The 21,331-nt window shown below is 36.0% G+C and overlaps 1 protein-coding gene across 2 annotated transcripts in view; it reads right to left on the bottom strand.

Moving 5' to 3' along the window:
• The window catches only part of LOC149547695 (FKBP12-interacting protein of 37 kDa-like), a 156,868-nt gene that overhangs the window by 2,875 nt on the left and 132,662 nt on the right, over positions 1 to 21,331 (bottom strand). For both annotated transcript variants that reach the window (XM_089791774.1, XM_089791775.1), the window contains one exon: positions 15,865 to 16,026. In XM_089791774.1, coding sequence (XP_089647900.1) covers positions 15,865 to 16,026 — 162 coding nt within the window. The remainder of the gene's footprint in view (positions 1 to 15,864; positions 16,027 to 21,331) is intronic.

Below are 21,331 nucleotides of genomic sequence, written 5' to 3'. Positions count from 1 at the left end.
TGTATCACCAAAGGTTTCAGTCCTACTACATGCTGGCATTTCCTTTATCAGTATTTTTCATCTCAATTTCAACGTTGATTCTTCAATCTAGGGCTTGACAAAGGCAAGCCCTTATCCAAACTAAACAAAAACCAATTCTTCTTGTGCAGGAGCAGGATATTGGAATTGCAACTACAGATCTGAAAACTATTTGTTGAGAGCTTTCTGGAGAACATGGGTTGATTTTGCTACAGTCTCTCTGGAACATGTCCATCACCTCATAAAGCATCCAGACACTTTTCTTTAGGTCGACTTGTTTCTGGAAGTCTAGGAAAATAGGGTTTTGTGCCCTGATTGAGATCTGCAGTTAGAAGTATAGTCACAGTTTCAAATCCGCGATTTTTGGAGCAAAAAGGAATCTTCTCTTGCACATAAATTCTTCATCCTTTGTTTTGTCTCCTAGCATAGGCCTATTTTCATAACACAATTGGGTTCATTGCATACATTTAGAGCCAAGACCTATTTTACTCTTGTCATTAAAACAATTGGTTCGATTAACATTTACATTGCACATCTTAAATTAATTAACATTGCATGAAAGAGGACCTGCTCGCATACTTCATTGATATATTTGGGTTTAGCATTAGCATCCCTTCATCTTACTCTGGTTTTGCTAATCTAACTTGGGTTATATTGTCAGTTATGTTTGGAAGCTCCTCCTTTTCCTATATGGAATGGCTTAGCATGAAAGTGGTTAGTTAATGGGTTCAGCTCACATAGTTTATACTAACAAATTCATTGCTTCCATTTTCCCCTAAATAGTGTGATAGATTCCAAGGCTTCCTGCACTGAAAACATAGTTTATTTCTCCTCAATTCATTCAACAGATCATTGTCCAGTCTTTTCTTTTCATTCTTAGGTAGAGAGTCCAACCGAAAATTCTTCTATTCCTTATCCATTTTAGATGAAAACCCCTTCAAATGAAATTTTTCCTATGAAAATGAAGGTTCCATGTCTCTCTCTAGCCTTCTCGCAGGCTACCTATAATGTAGCAGTATTAAGGCCCTTAATCCATCCATTTAGTGCAAGCCCATCCGTGAACAACACCAACAACCTCCTATGTGAAATAAAAGTAAACAAAACAAAGAGTCTCTGAAACTCTAATATGAAAGTATCAACTAAGCCCCACTGTTTAAGCTGTGCAAGCTCCTTGAAATGTTGTTCTGGATCCTTTTTGTCAAAACGATCAATCAAACTCTTCATAAACTCAACATATTTAGTGATCTGATCATGAGCCATAGTGACCATACCATGATGCAACCACTTGTGTGCTAAGCCATCTAGATGTAATGCAACAAATTTAATGGCTTCCTCTTCCAACACTGGGTTCAACTGTTAATAGGTATCTACCTTTTGTACCCATGCTCTGCCAGTGTTTTTTCCAGATCCATCGAAGTGAGGTAAGGAGAGCTTGCTAACCTCCTTCTGCAAATCACTATGCTGTCCCCTACCACCTGAACGTGGCAAATGCTCTAGCCTGACATCCATATATTCTCTGGAAGAGAAAGCTGCCTAAAATTCTCTCCTCCATCTTTCCAATCTCTCCAGAAATATGCCTGCAAACTACTAATATGTGGCTCGTTTTCTTGTTGAATTGGAACTCTAGATGGAGAGATAGGTATGAGTGGTCTCAAGCACACTATTATCGCTGGTCTAGATCTCTAGCCAAAATTATCATCCACCTAACCCCTGCCATTACCATTGTTTCCTCTGTTATCACCTCCAACATTTAAATTCATTCCCATCTGCCTTGCCATCATATGCATCATAAGCTACATCTGCCGACTTTGTTCTTGAGCCCTTTGTTTAGCCAAATATCGTCCCTATGCCAAAGTATCTAATAACTATAAAAACCTCTCATCACCAGGGTCCCTAGTATTGCTGTCACCCATGTTACTAGTAATTTGTTCAACTATATCAATATGAGCTTTTGGATTACTTTGTACTTCTTGACCTGTATTCAGTAATCCTATTTCTTTGTGTATTGTGATGATGAGTAAATGGGTGCACATTTCAATCAGCCATGTCACTACCTGTTCATTTTGTATTGTACCCACCAAGGTGGGGGGATACTCTGCGCTGAAACCACTATAAAGACACCCCCTTGTTCCAATAATTTTTCAGTTGTTTCAACTTCTGTAAATTTGTCACAGTTTGCTTGCACCCTGATACTGAGTTTCTGATGTGCTTCAATATGGCTGATATAATGGGTTGATGTTGTTTGCTAAATAATTTAAGTTCTTTCAATGGAAAAACAGCACACAACAATACTTGCACAATGATAGTAACTGAAGCCAAACATTTTATTGTAAACCAATAATCTATAACAGCATAATGAAAACGAGTTTATATTTATAGCTGATACATATAATCGCTCTCCCCTTTCCTTACTCTTAAAACAATGTACTCTAGTGCTTAGGAATTTTAACAAACACTTCACTTTAAACCAGGTATTGAATTTTGTGTGGTTTTAATGACCAATGAGATGCGTATTGAATATTTTTCCGAACACCAATAAATAGGACAGAAACATCTTAAAGAGATATAGATACCAAGTGCGAAAAAACTAACTTATTAATTTCTGATTTTTCGTATTTACAGCAGTAACATTCAAACTGTTTAATAGTATTCACTCTTCAATAGAGAAGATACAGTGTGTTACACGTTAAAAATATATGATGCTTCCCCATACAAAATCATAGCTTTGCATTCCCAGTTCAATGTTTCAGATTTGCAGCTGATGTGATAGTCTATGTGCAACTAATGCGCTCTTTCCAGTCTAGTGTGGCACCGGAAGATACATCACACCTGTACGGCTCTTGTTATAGCAATAATATCCTGCCAACGTCACACTCCAAGGTGTATCTGAACTAGAAAAGTTGTTGTAGGTGTTTGACAAGGACTTAGAGCCCTATTTTGACTCAGACAGCAGTTCCAGCCTAACTTGACTCACCTCCAGTCGAAACAGCATCCAACCAATACTGCAGCAGCAGATAAATAATATTCCCAGCTCTCCATTGCTAGCTCTCAGCAATACATCAAACCAGTTTGAACTCCTCTAAGAATGCTAAAATATAAAGACTCGAGCAGCTTCATCTTCATACCTGTGCAATAAAGATTAATAACCTCCTTGCTATGTATCCCAACAATAAGGAAGACGTTAGTTCTGAGGGTCGATGTCCTCAAGAATCCAGTATCATTGCAGCATAGACTTCACAATCAATAAGCATTCAACCTCCAGCACTTGATTAATCTTCAGCGTGCAGAAATCAAACCCAACAGCATAATTAGCATTGCAAATAAAGGTAGAACACTATCACACCGCTGTAGCCTTTTCTGTAGCACGGATACCATTGCACCACGGTAGCAACAAGAATATACATCTGATCTCCACTATACTTCTGATTCAAATCTATTAATCTCAGTGTGTGGTCTTTCATAGATGTAATAGATATAACTAATGAGGGTTTCCGTCCTCAAAAGCTAGAAGGCTTCCAAAATTACTCCAGAAAAAAAAATCCCAATAAACATCAAATTCCAAGATATCCTTTTCAGCAATGAAAGCTTTTATTTATAACTTCAATTAGTAACACTTCCAAGGCAACATTGGTGAGGGATAAGAGAGATAAATCAAATATTAATATCCCTTGTGTGTCTTAGTTAAAAGGGACTTGATTTTTTTTTAAACATTTAATTTCCAATTATATGCAATGTCCCCTTCTCCACACTAGCTATATTGGCGCCTAGTTGGTCTATCTTTCCATTTGGATAGGCTAACGGCATTTGGCTTTAGGATGCCAGCCAGTCACAGGAGTTTTGGTTTCAGTTGAGGAGTTTTTAATGGGATATTCTAAGGTTAAAGTCACTTTATTTTATTGAGTTGGAATATAAAGTACTTTATTGTTTAAAGTCACTTTAGGACAAAATGACTCAAGTGACTAAAAGACGAAATAGTCTTTTATCCACATTGCTAAGTTGTTTGTACCTCTCCTCACTTCGAGATTATAAAAGAAAGCATTTGCATTGGGATTATCACCACGAATATATGTTATTTTCACAAATCCTAAAAGGTTGCTTGAATGTGACTGGATTTCTCCTAAGGACGAAACCCCTTACGGAAGAACAATGAGACTAGATGCAAACCTAGTAACTCACATTGTATTTGCAGAGCTAAATATGACTTTTTGAGACTTGGATGATTAATGGGAAGCTGGAGTTAGACAAAAGAACAGAGTGTCATAACACACAGGATGCCATCAATTTGACCTGGGCTTGGATGATAGGCAGGGAGGCCACTCAGTCCAATTGCAGAAGTAAATCATCTAGCGTGAGCAACATTCTTTTGTTTTCAGTTATACACTGCCAACATTGTTTCCTAAGTACCATACCACAGTAGCTGAGTACAGGATAACGGCATTAAGGAACGAAAGTTCGGTCACTTATTATAGAGAGAGCGGTGAATAGATGAGCCCACTCCAGTATTAGCTGGCGGTAGAAATATCAGAACTAGCATGTCAGCCTGGGCGTTTGCTGGAATGCCAAGGTCATGACAGTAGTCCAGATATCTGTAACACATGAGTGAAGAGAACACACTCACACCCCTCCACCATTCAACAGTATAGATATACTTGCTTGGAGGTCCTGGAAAAGTGCAGAGGTTATAGTTGCAGTTCAGTTAGCCAGCCACAGGGACTGATGGCATCAAACTCACTGCATAAGGTAGCTGAGAATAGATGCTGGTACGGCAGCACAACACAGTCGGATTCCCACAAGGCCACCTCAACATTATTATCGGGTCTGTACCAAATCCACCCAGACTGCCATTTAAATTACTGTATGTTGATGCATTGTTACATGTAGTGAGAACCTTATTTTCAGCATAGGGAATACAATATAGATTTACTGTCATGATTTTAAGTGTTATTGTACTCGCTTGATGTCAAGGTTCCACTGATTAATATAATTAGTTCACACATGTATGCTGATAAACATTAGGGTGGTAATTCGGTGGCAATTTGCTTAAGAGCCTGGCTTACTTGACAACTACTTGACAAAATTAGTTCAAATTCAATAATTCTTATCGAATCCAGCAAAGAATATTTCATTATAGTCCCAACATTCATTGAATCAAGTTCAATATTTAAATTTAACTTAGGAATTTTTAATTTAATCGCCCACTTAATTAAAGGATTATTAAAATAGTAACCTGATGATGACTAATGATCTCCCAAATACTAACATCATAATATGCATCAAGTATTTCCCATTACTGAGCCAATATTTACTTACTATAGCTAGCGTCTTGAAACCCTACCATGATACCTCTAATTGGACTGAAACTAGAAATACCTAGGCCAATTAATCACATAATCCCTTCAAAATCCTGGTTAGCCCTCGGGACCAGGTCAAAACATGCTAACAACCCTTAATCTAATGTCAGGCTTAAATGGGGACAATGCAGTCCACCTCCCTTGAAGTTTCTTATCCTCAAGTAGTCCCACTGTAACCCGATGGTTAGTAACTCAGACCATGCTATATCTCAGTATAATCCTAGGATCCCAAACTAATCCAGTTGATACATAACACCATCCATTCTGATCTCTATGCTGCTGAACAACTGTACTAATGACATTATGTCTACCTTTAACCAAAGGAGCCATCACAAATGCCACGAGTTGAGTTATCTCCCAAGTGTACTGCTCTACTAAAGTATCAAACTACAAAACTGTGTGAAATAAGTTCTGGAATATCAACACAGTTTGTCACGTTCCTCACAACTTATGAGCTGTTGACCAAAGCATTTGCAAGGTCTTGAGTCAAACTTTAGACATAATAAGTTATAACCGTGCTGAAACTATACCAAACTGATCGATGCTCAATAAACTATCATACGCAAACTGCACTTTCAACCCTTGAATCCCCATAGGATAAACACCATCAAGTCCTAAACAGAATCCCCCAAGAATATTGAAAGCAACCTGACTGCCCATCATGATCTTGTGCTAACAAAAAGATATCCCGCTCATCTCCCCTAAGAAACCAGCCCAAAGTCCTTTCCCAAAACCATCCTGAAGATGACAAAGCTCCGTCAAAATAAGTACAGTACCCACCAAGGAATGTCTCTATTGTCGCCCACTGATGTCATACCACTAACAACAGTCTGCACAAAAGTCTGTGAAAGCACAAGATAATAGGAATGTCAACCTAAAACTACAAATTGTAGCATCAACTCGATACAGAACCAAATCCTCATCAAAATTTCCCACCAGTCCACCTGTAACAGTTGTAATGCTCTAGTGTATACATTGAAACAGGGGGTAACAACAAGATTATAATCCAACTGTGGGACTGTAAGTCCATCACGCTGGTGTTGCACCACTCTGATAACCTCTAAAATCCAATCAAACCAAAACTCGAACATCTGCCCGGACAAGCAGCTAGCTAGAGTAAACAAAGCGGGAAACTTGCTAAACTCAGAATCAACATTTGTCATGAGAAGTATGTCATGCCAAAATGAACTCGTACGCTTCTTTTCCAACCTACCACTCGATACCACAAGTGACATAGTTAAGTATTGTGTGTGTGCACTTAAGGTAAACTAATAAACCCACCTCAAAATGTGGTCGAGGTGAATCACTCCTGCCTGCACCAATAGAATATCAGAATGGTCATGTGTAATTCCATTTGTGTTGTCAGCCACAGAAGATGGCTCGCAACTCAAGACAGAAAGATCAACTCTATCATCACAAGTACCTCCCAAAACTTCAAAGATGCCTGAGCCTGGGACCAAGTCTAAGATGGTTGACTCAATAATAGTCCAATCATCCCATAGTGAATTCCTGCAAATATGTGTGACACCCAACATAGATGCATAACAAAAAATACCAAACCCTGTCAAGCTGCTGGTATAGATCAGCACAGCACCACGCAACCAATAAACCAAATCCAAAATGGAGTATAAAGTATCTCCACAGCCCAAAGGGGGTAATAACTCCTCATACTCCCTCTAACTGCAAAAAGGTAGTTCCAATATCTCCTATCCAAATCAGTAGTCACTGCCCTCCAGGAGCAACCTCATATAATTCTAAACATTGAAAAACAACCATCAAGTAAAGATAAGGGAGGTAAAGTCAACGAGGGAAGTGTTGGAATATTGTAGCCAACAAGCTCCTCTCCAAACTGTAAACAGAGATTACTCAGAAGGGTGCAGAAATCATATTTGGCAATCTCATACTTATGGATTCCATCAATCCTGTCAATGACCTATTTGATCTCTAATGTTCTTGAATCATGCTCATGGATCATTGATGGCCTAGAAATGGTCTTCCCCACTTTCTGTAAGGAAGAATGGTTCATGCTCCACTGTAAGAAAAGATCATGAGTTTCTTCCTCTTTCCTTCTCCAAGTATCTAAATAGATCTCAACTAAGTTTAAAAGGTGATCATGGTCCAGAAGGGAATGCAAATAATTTGAGTTCATTGTTCCCATACCTTCTTTGATCTCCCACTTCAGTTCCCTTTTGTCTTCTCTCTAACTGAATCCTCCATAGGTAATTTTCGACCAGCTTATGCATCATACCATAATGAGATAAGGCTGCCACAATCCTATCCACATTCACCGTCAACTGGTTCCTCCAACAAAACAAATTGTAAAGTGTATAAACACATTCTGCTCCACAAGAAGCAGCTTCTAGCTATGACTAAAATTCTTCTTTATATAGAGTCAATGGTAGAATCATTCATATCCGGTGGTCTCAAACAAGGATGTCTATTAGCCTCATTACATGAACCAAGATCAATACCAAGTTGGAAATCACACTATCAAAAGAAGACTCCACTTCAGTTCCCTTTTGTCTTCTCTCTAACTGAATCCTCCATAGGTAATTTTCGACCAGCTTATGCATCATATCATAATGAGATAAGGCTGCCACAACATATGATAATGAGATAAGGCTGCCACAATCCCATTCTTATTCGCCATCAGCTGGTTCCTCCAACAAAAGGAATTGTAAGGTGTATAAACAGATTCTGCTCCGCAAGAATCAGTATCTAGCTATGACTGAAATTCTCCTTTATATAGAGTCAATGGTAAAATCATTCATATCCAGTGGTCTCCAACAAGAATGTCTCTTAGCCTCATAATGTGAACCAAGATCAATACCAAGTTGGAAATCACACTATCAAAAGAAGACTCCACTTCAGTTCCCTTTTGTCTTCTCTCTAACTGAATCCTCCATACGTAATTTTTGACCAGCTTATAATCATATCATAATGAGATAAAGCTGCCACAATCCCATCCTTATTCACCATCAACTGGTTCCTCCAACAAAACAAATTGTAAAGTGTATAAACACATTCTGCTCCACAAGAAGCAGCATCTAGCTATGACTAAAATTCTTTATATACAGTCAACGGTAGAATCATTCATATCTGGTGGTCTCCAACAAGGATGTCTATTAGCCTCAAAATGTAAACCAGGATCAATACCAAGTTGGAAATCACACTCCAACTCAGTTTTGGGATCCTATACATTATTTCCATCAAGTGAAATGCTACAACAAGGAGTAGTCCCAATGTCTAACACGAATACTGGATTAACATTTGTCTTCCCATCACCCATCTCAAACAATGAGTTATCAATGAGCACCTCAATTTGATTCTTCCAGCCATATTTATGCAGACCAAGCCACCTGCTGCTATGATGGATGCCAATATCAGAACTATGGTTCCTAACATTAGTGACTCTATAGGCATCCCAAATATGTTGTGCATCTCTATTATCATTTTTAGTAGTAAATTGTGAATTCAAATCATCAAAGTTTCTAAACTTCTGCTCGTCAGCCCTGTTCAAACATAAATCAGATCTTGTTTCAAGATATTCATTGGAATCAACAGTACTATCCTGCATACCCAAATCCCATGTGACAAAACGTTGGCTGCTTTGTTCAGAAATAAAGTGCGTGTGGTCCTCTCCTGAGTAGCTACCATTGTGAAAGAGTCACTCCCAAACTCACTAACACTGATGTCTTCCTAAACACTCCTCTCCAAAGGTTTTGTATAATCATTCAACTTGTATATATCTAAACCATCATCACTGGAAATTTCTGAGCTCAAACACAAGGCTCTATTGTTTTCTCTTCCTTTTCATGCACAAACTGATCAATAGTACCTGTATGCCTGTCCAAAGAGTTACTTTGAAAATCTGTCGCATAGTTTTTTATCTACCAAGGCACTATCTTCTTTCAAATGACCAGCTACAAACCTCTTTTCAGTTTATTGCTTCTTGCACTAAAAGAATCCTTCCCATTTACTTATATTTTCTTTGTAACACCAAATAGAGATGTTACCCATTCTTGATGCTCACACACTTGAGCAATTTTTTTAAAGCCTTGCCAAAATTTTGCCAACTTTGAGTATAGCTTTGACAACCTTGCTTCAATTTTATCAGCCCTTCTAGTAGTTTCTCCTCAAAACTCTTCATCTTCTGAATGGCCTCCTTACAGGATGTCAGGTTACACCTGCTCCAATAGCACTGTAATGCCTTACCCCTTTCCTTGCTCTTACATCAATATACTCTAGTGTTTAGGAATTTTAACAAACAGTTAGCTTGCGACCAGGTATTGAATTTTCTGTGGTTTTAACTTTTAATAACCAATGAAAACTGTATTGAATATCTTTCCAAACAACAATAAATATGACACAGACACCATAAAGAGATATAGATTCCAAGTGCAAATACTAACTTATTAATTTCTGATCTTTTTTTGTAGTTACAGCAGTATGAAACATTCTGATTGTTTACCAACCTCTTCAATAGAGAAGATTCAGTGCAAAACACATTTAAAACATATGATGCTTCCCCTTACAGAATAACAGCTTTGCATTCCCAGTTCGATGTTTCATATTTGTAGCTTATGTGACAGTCCATGTCCAATTAATGCACTCATCCCAGCCAAGTACGCCATCAATTATTATGCTAAACCCATATAGCTCTCGTTGCAGTAGTAATATCCTACCAACGTCACACTCCCAGGTGTATCTGAACTAGAACAGTTTCTGTAGGTGTATGATAAGGGATTGGAGCCCAATTTGACTCACGCAGCAGTCCCAACCTAACTCGACTCACCTCCAGCCAAAATGACATCCAACCAATATGAAGTAGTAGATAAATAATGTTCCCAGCTCTCATCTGAGAATGCTAACAGATAAAGACTCAAGCAGCTTTGTCTTCATAACTTTCTGATAAATATTAAAAACCTCCTAGCTGTGTATCCCAATAGTGAGTAAGTCGTTAGTTCTGAGGGTTGATGTTCTCAAGAATGTTGGAGTTGTAGCATCTGTCGGATATCTTCTATCTGATTATTGCTCACAAAGAACCACAGATAATCTCATAAATATACACTTGTATATATATAAGATACCGATGCACCTGAAAAAAGGCTGGATGCGGGTGCGGATGCTTCCTGATGCATGGATGTGTTAGGAAGCTGTAAAGTTTCTGGCAGGAAGCCTGATTTCTTCCTGCAGATACGTGCGGGATGCTTAGGAGAGCATCCAAGTGCATCCAGAGAGCACCCAAGAGTTTTGAGCTCCCAATCACATAAGTGACTTAATAAAACATGTGTTTAATTGATTTTTTTTATTATATCTTTTCTCCTATTCGACTGAATTTTATTTGTGAATCTTGAGCATTGACTCTAGATTGATCAACATTGAACCATGAACTATGTTTTGATTTTGTAATTCGAATTGCATTGGAATCTTGAACTTGAGTAATTTACTAATTAGACATTACTGTTATTTCAATTTGAACAATCAATGGTGAAGTATCATGCTATGTAATGGTTTATTTTTGTATATTTCTTACATTTCTTTACATAAATAAATTATAGTATATACTACACACACACACACACACACAATGTTTATATATTTTTAAAAATATATATTTATATATAGACACACCAAACACATCCAAACTCCCCCCGCCCAAAAAAAAAAAAAGAATCCGAGCATATATATATTAGATGGCATATTTAAATGATGGGTATTTGGGGAGTTATTATATTTTTAGTGGCCAAATTATCATTAAATTAATTGACTAATTATAAAGTTATAATTTAACTTTATAAATTCACTTAAGTTGAGGGTCGAGATATCTTTGAAAAGAGTCATTTATTAATTAGTTAGGCCAAGTCAAATGAAAGAATCTACTGGAAGCTTCTAAGTAATGTTGTGTGGTGAAGCTTCTTGAGTGAAGTTACATTTTGGCAATAAAAGGGAATCTGGAGGTTATAAATACAAGGCATTTTGTTGAGAAAATCATGCTTGGATAGTTTATTTGCTTTTGATGCCTTTGTGTTTTTTCTGAGTTTTCTGAATTGGGTGCCCTTGCTGAAGTATAAGGGTTATTCTCATAATTTCTATTTGAAATTGTGCTGAGGTAAACAATTTGTCTATTTTCCTCATACTATTCATATTGTGTCTAAGGAGAGGATTATAATTTATTCCTGAGAGTTATTGAAGGAAGTGGTGAATTTCTGAGAGCTGCAATTCAACTTGGGAGTCATAATTTGGTTTGCCAAAGTCTGGCGCTTCTACTTAGGCAGCAGTTGATCGTTGGAGAGCTGCATTTCATCTTGGACAGGCCTGTTAAGAATTTTCAGAGGTCTGCGTGGGTAATTTTCAGATCTGGTGTCTACAATAACCTTTTCAAATATTTTTTATAAAAATGAGCACCATCTCCACGTCCCTAAATCATCCACTCAGAATTACAGTTCTGAACTTTACATCAAGAATATTGATAAATATCTTTCTACATTCTGAACTTTACATCAAGACTATTGATAAATATCTTTCTACAGATGAATATAATAACAACTCCCCTTGATTTCTATGAAGCGAGATATACATATATAGGGGATTAATACAATACTCCAAAAGTCTGCAATCAAGCACTCTTTAAAACCTGCAAAAATGTGTGATGAAGCAATCTCAGACTGTTATTAAAGCCTGCAGAATGATATTCTCCTTTGATTGGTGTCCTAATATTGCTGTAATTGAATTCGGATTTGTGAGGTAATTATAAACAAAGTAATAAGTTATACAGGGAAGATCATTGTATGTGCTCTGATTGACAACTACAGAATATCATTCTGCAGGCTTTAATAACAGTCTGAGATTGCTTCATCACACATTTTTGCAGGTTTTAAAGAGTGCTTGATTGCAGACTTTTGGAGAATTGTATTAAGTAATAATTATAAACGAAATAATAAGTTATACAGGGAAGATCATTGTATGTGCTCTGATTGACAACTACTGAATATCATTTTGCAGGCTTTAAAGAGTGCTTAATTGCAGACTTTTGGAGAATTGTATTAATCCCCTATATATGTATATCTCGCTTCATTAAAATCAAGGGGAGTTGTTATTATATTAATCTGTAGAAAGATATTTATCAATAGTCTTGATGTAAAGTTCAGAATGTAGAAAGATATTTATCAACAGTCTTGATGTAAAGTTCAGAACTGTAATTCTGAGTGGATGATTTAGGGACGAGGAGATGGTGCTCATTTTTATAAAAAATATTTGAAAAGGTTAGTGTGTATGAAGTAAAAAGTGTTGGGTGACTCCTTTGATTAGTGTCCTAATACTGCTGTAATTGAATTCGGATTTGTGAGGTTGGATTAAGCTAGTAGATCCAAGAAGCATAATACTCCAACAAATTGTTACCAAAGCTGCAATTTGGACTGGGAGCCTGCCATCAACTCGTCTTTGCTCTGCGATTTCATTTAAGGCTCACGATTTGATCTCCAGGTCTGCAATACACATTCCATGCTGTACCACATCATTGTTTGGCAAACATATTGAGGACTGGTGGTAAAGTCATGTTGGCTGGGCATTGGTTTTGCATTGGAGGAGGCTGTGAATTGTTCTAGCCCTGCAACTTTCTAATTTGGAGTTCTGTATTTCCATATTAGCTATGTCAAAGACATCCAAATTACAATCAGGTTCCATCAGATTTAGATTTTGCAAACATTGTTAATTCAGTTTTGGCAAGTAAAATTCTGGAAATTTCTGGGAGTTCTTTATCTATCTGAATAGGGCCAATTTTCTGTGAATTGTATATTCCCCAGAGTTTGTTTGGTAAAATAATAAACAGCTGAAGATTATCTTGTCAGTCGATCTGATTTGCTAGATTGGCATTGGTGGCTTAATTTGAATTTACCATTCTATCTCAGCCAAAGATTCGTTCTACATGTTTGCAAGATAAATTTGTTTCATTGTTATGCGGCATGAAGGATAGTTTGCAATTCAATCATTAAGACTATTTAGAAAATTTCCAGAGTTTAATTATTTGAGTGCTTGCCAAGGGTTTGATTAGATGACAAATCTCTGATTGGTAAAGGGAATTAGTGTTTATCTAAGCTATAACCAGATAGGGGTTATTACATAATTAAGCTCATAAAAGAGGAGATCACAAAAGGAAACCCTAATGAGATCTAACCATGCAAATGTAATAAAGAGCATAAAAGAGAGATCTAATGGTAACCACACAAGATACCCAAATATAACTCTATGAAAGGCAATAGAACACCTCAAAATATACAATCTAACTCCAAAAAGAAAGTCGCACAAGTCAGGTTCACCAAAAGAAGGTAAACACCAAAAATATGTAATAATTATAAAAGAAGTAATAAGTTATACAGGGAAGATCATTGTATGTGCTCTGATTGTCAACTACCGAATATTATTCTGCAGGCTTTAATAACAGTCTGAGATTGCTTCATCACACATTTTTGCAGGTTTTAAAGAGTGCTTGATTGCAGACTTTTGGAGAATTGTATTAATCCCCTATATATGTATATCTCGCTTCATAGAAATCAAGGGGAGTTGTTATTATATTAATCGGTAGAAAGATATTTATCAATAGTCTTGATGTAAAGTTCAGAACTGTAATTCTGAGTGGATGATTTAGGGATGAGGAGATGGTGCTCATTTTTATAAAAAATATTTGAAAAGGTTAGTGTGTATGAAGTAAAAAGTGTTGGGTGACTCCTTTGATTGGTATCCTAATACTGCTGTAATTGACTTCGGATTTGTGAGGTTGGATTAAGCTAGTAGATCCAAGAAGCATTATTCACCGTGTTTTTCTCCCTTCTTGGGTTATAACGCCATATACTTGTGAGTTGTGTTCTATCTTGTGGTTTTCTCCCTTCTCAGTAGTAAATCTGCGTTCTACAATCTCAACTCATAGCTAGTGAAAACACATCCTCAATTGACCAAGAAGAAACCTGAACCCATGAGATCAAAGCAAGTTTACCCAGGGACACATTTCTGGGGAAAAACCAAACATCTCAGAAATGGAAATGCCCCAGGGACAGCTAGGCAACATCCCCTTGACATCACCAAAACCCTGAGCAAACACGGGAATGGGGAGCTGAGGTGAAACAAGGAGGGGAACAGCGAGCCATCCCTAATTTTATAATGCTGTCTGAAAATTAAAAAACTGAGTCCAAGACAAAAAAGGATTCTGAAAATATATGATTTTTTGGTGACTTTCTGATATTTTTCAAACAAATAAAATATAATTACCACTGGAAAATAAAAACAATTAACTACAAACCCTCAACAACCTTTCTGAATAGATATGAAATGTACTACATCAAAACACTGTGTATGCAATCTAAACTTTCATGAATCAGCATATATGACAGTCTGAGACAATATGCATGGTACAATGGTAGCATTCACCAGTGCTGTGCCAAAAAGTATTCCTTAGTGAGATAATATGGAGCTCATGACAGGTCTGCTATCAGCATCCATTGTCCCATGAACTTTGACTGTGCTTTATGAATTTAAGTTACATCATGAATATGAAATTATGAATTTATGAAAATACTTTCAATTCAGCTCAATTGCTATGTATAACATATATGATGAATGACTTATCAATGTTATCATATGAATATTGGAAATCTCCCTATATATTTCAAATTTCCTCTATTTGTTATATAGCTCTCCCCTCTAATGTCACCTGCCATCCCCAAAAATGGCCAAAAAACTCCATCCCGGAATCTTGTCCTCTCATCCTGCCATCCCGGATACTAAGGGTAATTTAGGATCAAAGGCATTAGAGATGATGAGGATGATGAATACTACCATCTAAATGGCAGACTTTAGGCCATATTGACCAAATAAGAAGGCCCAAGAAATGTGACCTTATTGAAAAGATGTCAAGTTTCCTAATGGAAAAAGCTGAGAAACTTTCTTCATTATTCTATCAATTGAAGAGCTCATAAGAAAACAGAAACAAAAAATTATATGTAAGATAACCAGCTCAACTGCAGACGGTAAAAGAGATAAAAAAATGCAGTCTGCTGCAATTAAAGCCTAACTCGTCTATTTTAGCTAGATAAGAATAGAGATTTCAGGCAAAAAAATTTAAAAGCAATATGATGCCCATAGGAATATGTACTTCCATTGCACTGACAAAAGGTTACGTTACAAGTACATCAAAGAAAAATCCAAACAACATGTCAAAGGTTTTTACACATTCTTTATGCCCTATTAGTAGATGTGTCAAAAAAAAAAAAAGTACGCGAGAGGAAAAATCAGAAGCTCGTAGAATTACTTGTTACAAAAATAATGCATCGTTGCACTGCTCAGCTTATTAGATAAATTGTACTGTGTTGGAACTTGAAGAAGAATATCAGAATGGCAATAACTTATAAATAATAGAATAAAAAGTAAGAATTTTTCAGACATTAAAATTCCCAACTACAACAATAAGATTGGGGGTTTAATATGGCATCAATCTACAAACCTTGCCCTCAGAAGCCATCATTCCAATCTCATCGTTTTCTTCCTGCAGAGTCCTACATTTAGCCATCAGCAGCTTACCCATTCTACTTTGTGTTGTAAAATTCACTGCAGCAAGGTTTTCTTCTAATTCCTTGATTTTCTTATCCTTTTCCTCTGTGGCACTCTATTGAAATAAAAGAATAATTGATCTTCATTAAATATGTCCATCAGCTTTGAAAATAGGAAAGAACATATTTTGCGAAACTCACCAAAAACATTGAAAAAAATCTAACATCCCATGTAGCAGATCTGTAGCTGAGTGAAAGAAAATGTAGATTATTTTCTGAAGAAGCCATACATCATTTCTAATCTTCCTAAACAAAAAAGATAATGAAAATGTTATTATCAACTTAACTTTTCCAACAATTTTACTACAATTGGTATTCCCTCAAAAACGAAATCAGCATTAGCAATGATATTCCCTCATGCCGAGCAAAATTCAGTTTATGACACATGTGCTCCTTTGGTCTGAATTAGAAATTAAATGAAACTTTAATTAAGCATGGGGAAACAAAACTATTTTACTTAAAAACTGCAACATCAATTTTATTATTGATCTGGACAAGGTGATACTAGACAACATGTGTATACTAATATTAAACTTTGTTTGCATGATTTTAAGCTTTTCCTTCAAATAGCAGATGCATGTAGTGTCAGTTTACAACAGTCTCTCAAACAAATATTATGTAAATTACACTATTTTATAAAATTAACTTGTTGGGATTCAGCTTGCTTCAATCAAACTCAAATTGTTGCACCAACTTGTGTTTATAAACTACTCTAACAAAATACTTTTATAAACATAAAGGATGATTTGGTTATGGATAATTGTATTATTAAACAATGTGGCTATGTTTTCCACAATGTATATATGTGATGTGTATTGGGATTCAGCTATGTATTTTTTGAGTCAATGAGATAAGAAACTCTTTAATGAATCGGTCATGAGGCACACCACTTGCATAAGGTTTACAAGAGGTAGCAACTAAAGTGAGCATGATCTAGGGGTAAAACTGCATGGTTAAGCAAGCTTAAGTTGGGAAAGTGTTTGAAGGACTGACCTCCAAATAAATCCCAATGCATCACCCCTATGAGAAATACCTGAATGCCATGAGTGCTAAGCATACTTCTCATGCTCAGGTAAGATGAGTCGATGTGAACCAGTACTCAAGATATGGATCAAAGGAATTGACTCAAATGCTAGATAGTTGAACATTGATAAAACATCAGCTAGTGTAAATGAGAATTAAACTTATATCAGACCGTATGTTCTTTTCTTGTAATCACAGGTTACTTAATCAAAGTTTTCACTCTTGTTTGCAGGAATAAAACTTGATGTACTCTTATCAGATTTGACCAATCTTTAATGTCTGCAATATATGTAATCCACATTTTATGTAGAAGCACAATCTGCTGGTAATATAGACTCCAACTCTCAGTCTCGATCTGCAGTGATATTACTGAAAGTATGAATCCAATCTGTAATAGTGTCAATCTCTAATTCTGAATCCTGAACTGTAAGAACACACTGATATATGACCTGCAAGTGCAAATATAAATTGGATAACAATTGGGTGGGAATAAGTAACGATATTGGTTATCGATCTGTAGTAGGAATTGATCATTTATTGAGTTCAATGTCAGTACCACAATCAATGATAGACATATATATTGTCTTCAATAGATGCCTCTCAAGATCGGTCATGATCTTTCAATACAAGGGTCACAATTTGTTTATTCATTTAGTTAGTATTAACTAACTAATCCGATCTCATACAAGATCTGATTAGTTAGTTAATACCAACTAGTTGTGACTGTTTTATATATTCAAACTAAGAGACATAGCTGATCGATCTGCAATATCATTAGGTTGATATATATATATATATATATATATATCCATTGTATTTCATTTCAGTTGTGCTTGGTCAGTATCTGATTATAATATGTATATATATGTGAGTGTATGTAAAACATACACTCACATATATATACAATTTGCAGTCTTAGGAGATCTGACCAATGCTATTCATTAACCCTCCCTCTTAGCTAGGGGAGATAACTAAGATGAATGAATTTTACATATCACCTTACTTGTGACATCAAGGAGTATATTTAGAATATCACATCTCATTACATTTATATATCCTAGTTATAGTATGTGCACTAAAATCACGTCACATGATGTCTACCATAACTCACATGGCATCTCACCATGATTATCTCATAAAGAACATGATGATTCGTAAGGTTATCACATTTCATGATATCCATCAAAATGCTCTAGAGATACTACTATCATGACCTACATAAAGATATCATGTCACATGATATCCATCATGATAGGAAACATTATAAAGTCGTCACCTCACAATGTTTGATACAAGTGTACATCATTAGAAAGATTGTCACCTTAATGTAATGTACACAGGAAGAGGGCCCATAAGTCATAAAGTCGCACATATGATAAAAGAATTTACACATTAAACATCTTTAATATATAACTTTACAAATGAAATAAATTTAAAACTAAGTCTCAATTACATTTCAATCATACCAAGTTTCCTTCTGAAGTGCTCCACTTTAACTCTGGAAAGAGGCTTGGTGAGAATGTCTGCAGTTTGATCACTAGTGTTAATATACTCTAACTAAATGGCTTCCCTCTATACCATATCGCTGACATAGTTAAAAGGAATTTCAATATACATGGATCGATCATGGAACACTAGATTTTCTGACAACTTGACACACCTTTGGTTATCACATAGAATAATAGTAGGCTTTAGAGGTTGTCCAAATAGTCCCACAATCAACTTCCTAAGCCATATAGCTTCTCTGGCTCCCATAGCAACTGCAATATATTCTGCTTCAGTAGAGCTTTGTGCAACAGAGAAATTTTTCCTTCTTGTCCAAGAGATCATAGCGGATCCTACACTGAAACAATACTCAAATGTGCTCTTCTGATTTGCCACACTGCCAACCCAATCTAAATCTGTGAATCCATGTAGATCAAGATCAACCTTCTTGTATTTAAGGACATATCCAATAGTACCCTATAGGTATCTCAAAATATGCTTAGCAACAACAAGTTGAGTTTCACGAGGCTCACACATGAACTAACTTAAAGTATTCACTGCATAGCATATGGCAGGTCCAGTGTTAACCAAATACATAAGTGACCCAATAATTTGTCTATGAAGTGTAGGATCTGCAAATTTGGATTTTGTTGTATATTCTTTTAATTTGTGCAAGTTTGTCTCCATGGGAGTGGACATAGGTCTACAGTTTAACATTCCAAATCTCTTAAATGTATCAAAGGCATATTTTTCCTGATTTAGAAAGATACCATCAGGTTTCTACCATACTTCCAATCCTAGAAAATAGTGTAGAATACCCAGATCTTTCATTTCAAATTCTGAAGTTAAATTTCATTTGCATTGAGCAATAAGATGATCTTCTCCTGTGAGTACTAGGCCATCAACATAAAGAATTAGAATTAGCATATCACCATTTATAAATTTCTAATAGAGATTTAGATCAGCAACATTCTTTGAGAATTTTAAACTCATGAGGTATTTGTCAATTCTTTCATACCAGGCTCGAGGAGCCTATTTAACTCCATATAGAGCCTTCTTTAATTTGCATACATGAGATTTTGTATAATGAACTATAAATCCTTCAAGTTGTTCCAGATATACTTCTTCTATAATTTCATTTAGAAATGCAATCTTAACATCCATTTGGTGAACCTTCCAACCTTTGGCTACTGCAATGGCTGTAACACAACTCGAACAAAGGTATATCGAGCTACAAGTGCAAAGGTTTCCTCATAGTCAATGCCTTCCTTCTGAGAGAATCCTCTGGCAACAAAACGTGCCTTGTGTTTTTCTATGCTACCATCTGCAGCATATTTAATTTGAACTACCATTTGGAGGAAACAACTGATTTTCCATTTGGTCTAGGAACTATATCCCAAACATTATTCTTTAAAATGGAGTGGTATTCTTCTGTCATAGCATCTTTCCAAGCTTGTTGTTTGAGGGCTTCATTAACATTGGCTAGTTCAAAGTCGAGAATTTCACTCATTAATGCATTATATGTTAGTTTGTGGGATCTTTTGTTTTCTCTTAATGTACCATCAGGCACTGCAAAGTTTTCAGCTTCCTTCACAATTTTCCTAGCCCAAAGTGGTTGTTCCCTTTTGTTGGAATTTTGATTTTCATCATGATACTCATTTTGAATCTCAGATTCAGGTGGATTTTCATATGAGGTATCTTCAGGACATTCTGACTGAATTCCAGAAGTAGAACATATATCCTTGTTCATGGTTCAACTTTGATTTTCTAACTCATCATAATTCTTTGCCCTGTTTAAGGCAATATCTGTCAAATATATAGATCGATGTTGGTGGAGACTGAACTAAATTGTATTTGCAGAAATACTGTAATGATCAGAGCATTATTTAATTCCTTTTATGAAGTCTGATATATGTTTGATTGATTTTCTCTTACAAATCAATTATGCTGATGAACAATAAATATAACTTGATAAATGCAGATCTATTTCAGACTGTACTGAAAGTACATTGCAGAACGAACTTGAGATGTATAGCAAACTGAATTTGTTTATGACTGTGATTCACATCATTGTTATTGATGATCTTCTGCAGTCTCAAAGGGCATATTAATATATATTATAACATGCTAATGTAGGAGCATGACCCTACCTGGTCATGTTTCATACCACTGCCAATACAATGTATTTTGATTATAAATGATAGTCGATAGTTGATCGACATTAAGTCTTTGATAACTACCAATACTTATTATGTTTTCAATAATATATTTTTTGGTATATAATATATGTAAATATATAAGTTGATGATGACGATGATATATGTGTGTGTGTGTGTGTGTGTGTGTGTGTGTGTGTGTACATATTAGACCAAACTTTCATATATTAGATTTTCATCAACACATATATTTTAACATATATTATATATAGAATTTGCTTCAATTTACTATGAAGCTAAATTTCTCAGCACTTCCTCTTTAGCAAGGAGGGAATTGAAGCAATTTTCATAAGTTTAATATAAGTTTAACCACCAACTTAATTGTGGTCTATGATAGTAACTATATCATGGTGTCCGGCAAGATCCGGTCCAAAGAACCATAACAAATTGGTTATCATGGTGTCCGGCGAAATCCAGCCCAAAGAACAATGATGAGTTGGTAATCATGGTGTCCGGCAAAATCTGGCCCAAAGAACCATAATAACACTTGCTTCTGGACATCCAGCACATTTTGGTGCTACAGGTTAATGTAGCATATCTAGGAGATAGGTCAAATTAAGATTGTCACCTTACAATAGTGACCTCACACACATGAAAGATCATCACCTTTCATAACACACAAATGCAAAAAAAATTA

This window comes from Cupressus sempervirens, chromosome 7 (genome assembly GCF_028749045.1).
Source record: "Cupressus sempervirens isolate cs-2001-9-10 chromosome 7, ASM2874904v1, whole genome shotgun sequence".
In the NCBI taxonomy this organism is placed as follows: Eukaryota; Viridiplantae; Streptophyta; class Pinopsida; order Cupressales; family Cupressaceae; genus Cupressus; species Cupressus sempervirens.
The sequence above is the reverse complement of the archived record's forward strand: the minus strand, read 5'-3'. Positions and strand labels throughout refer to the sequence as shown.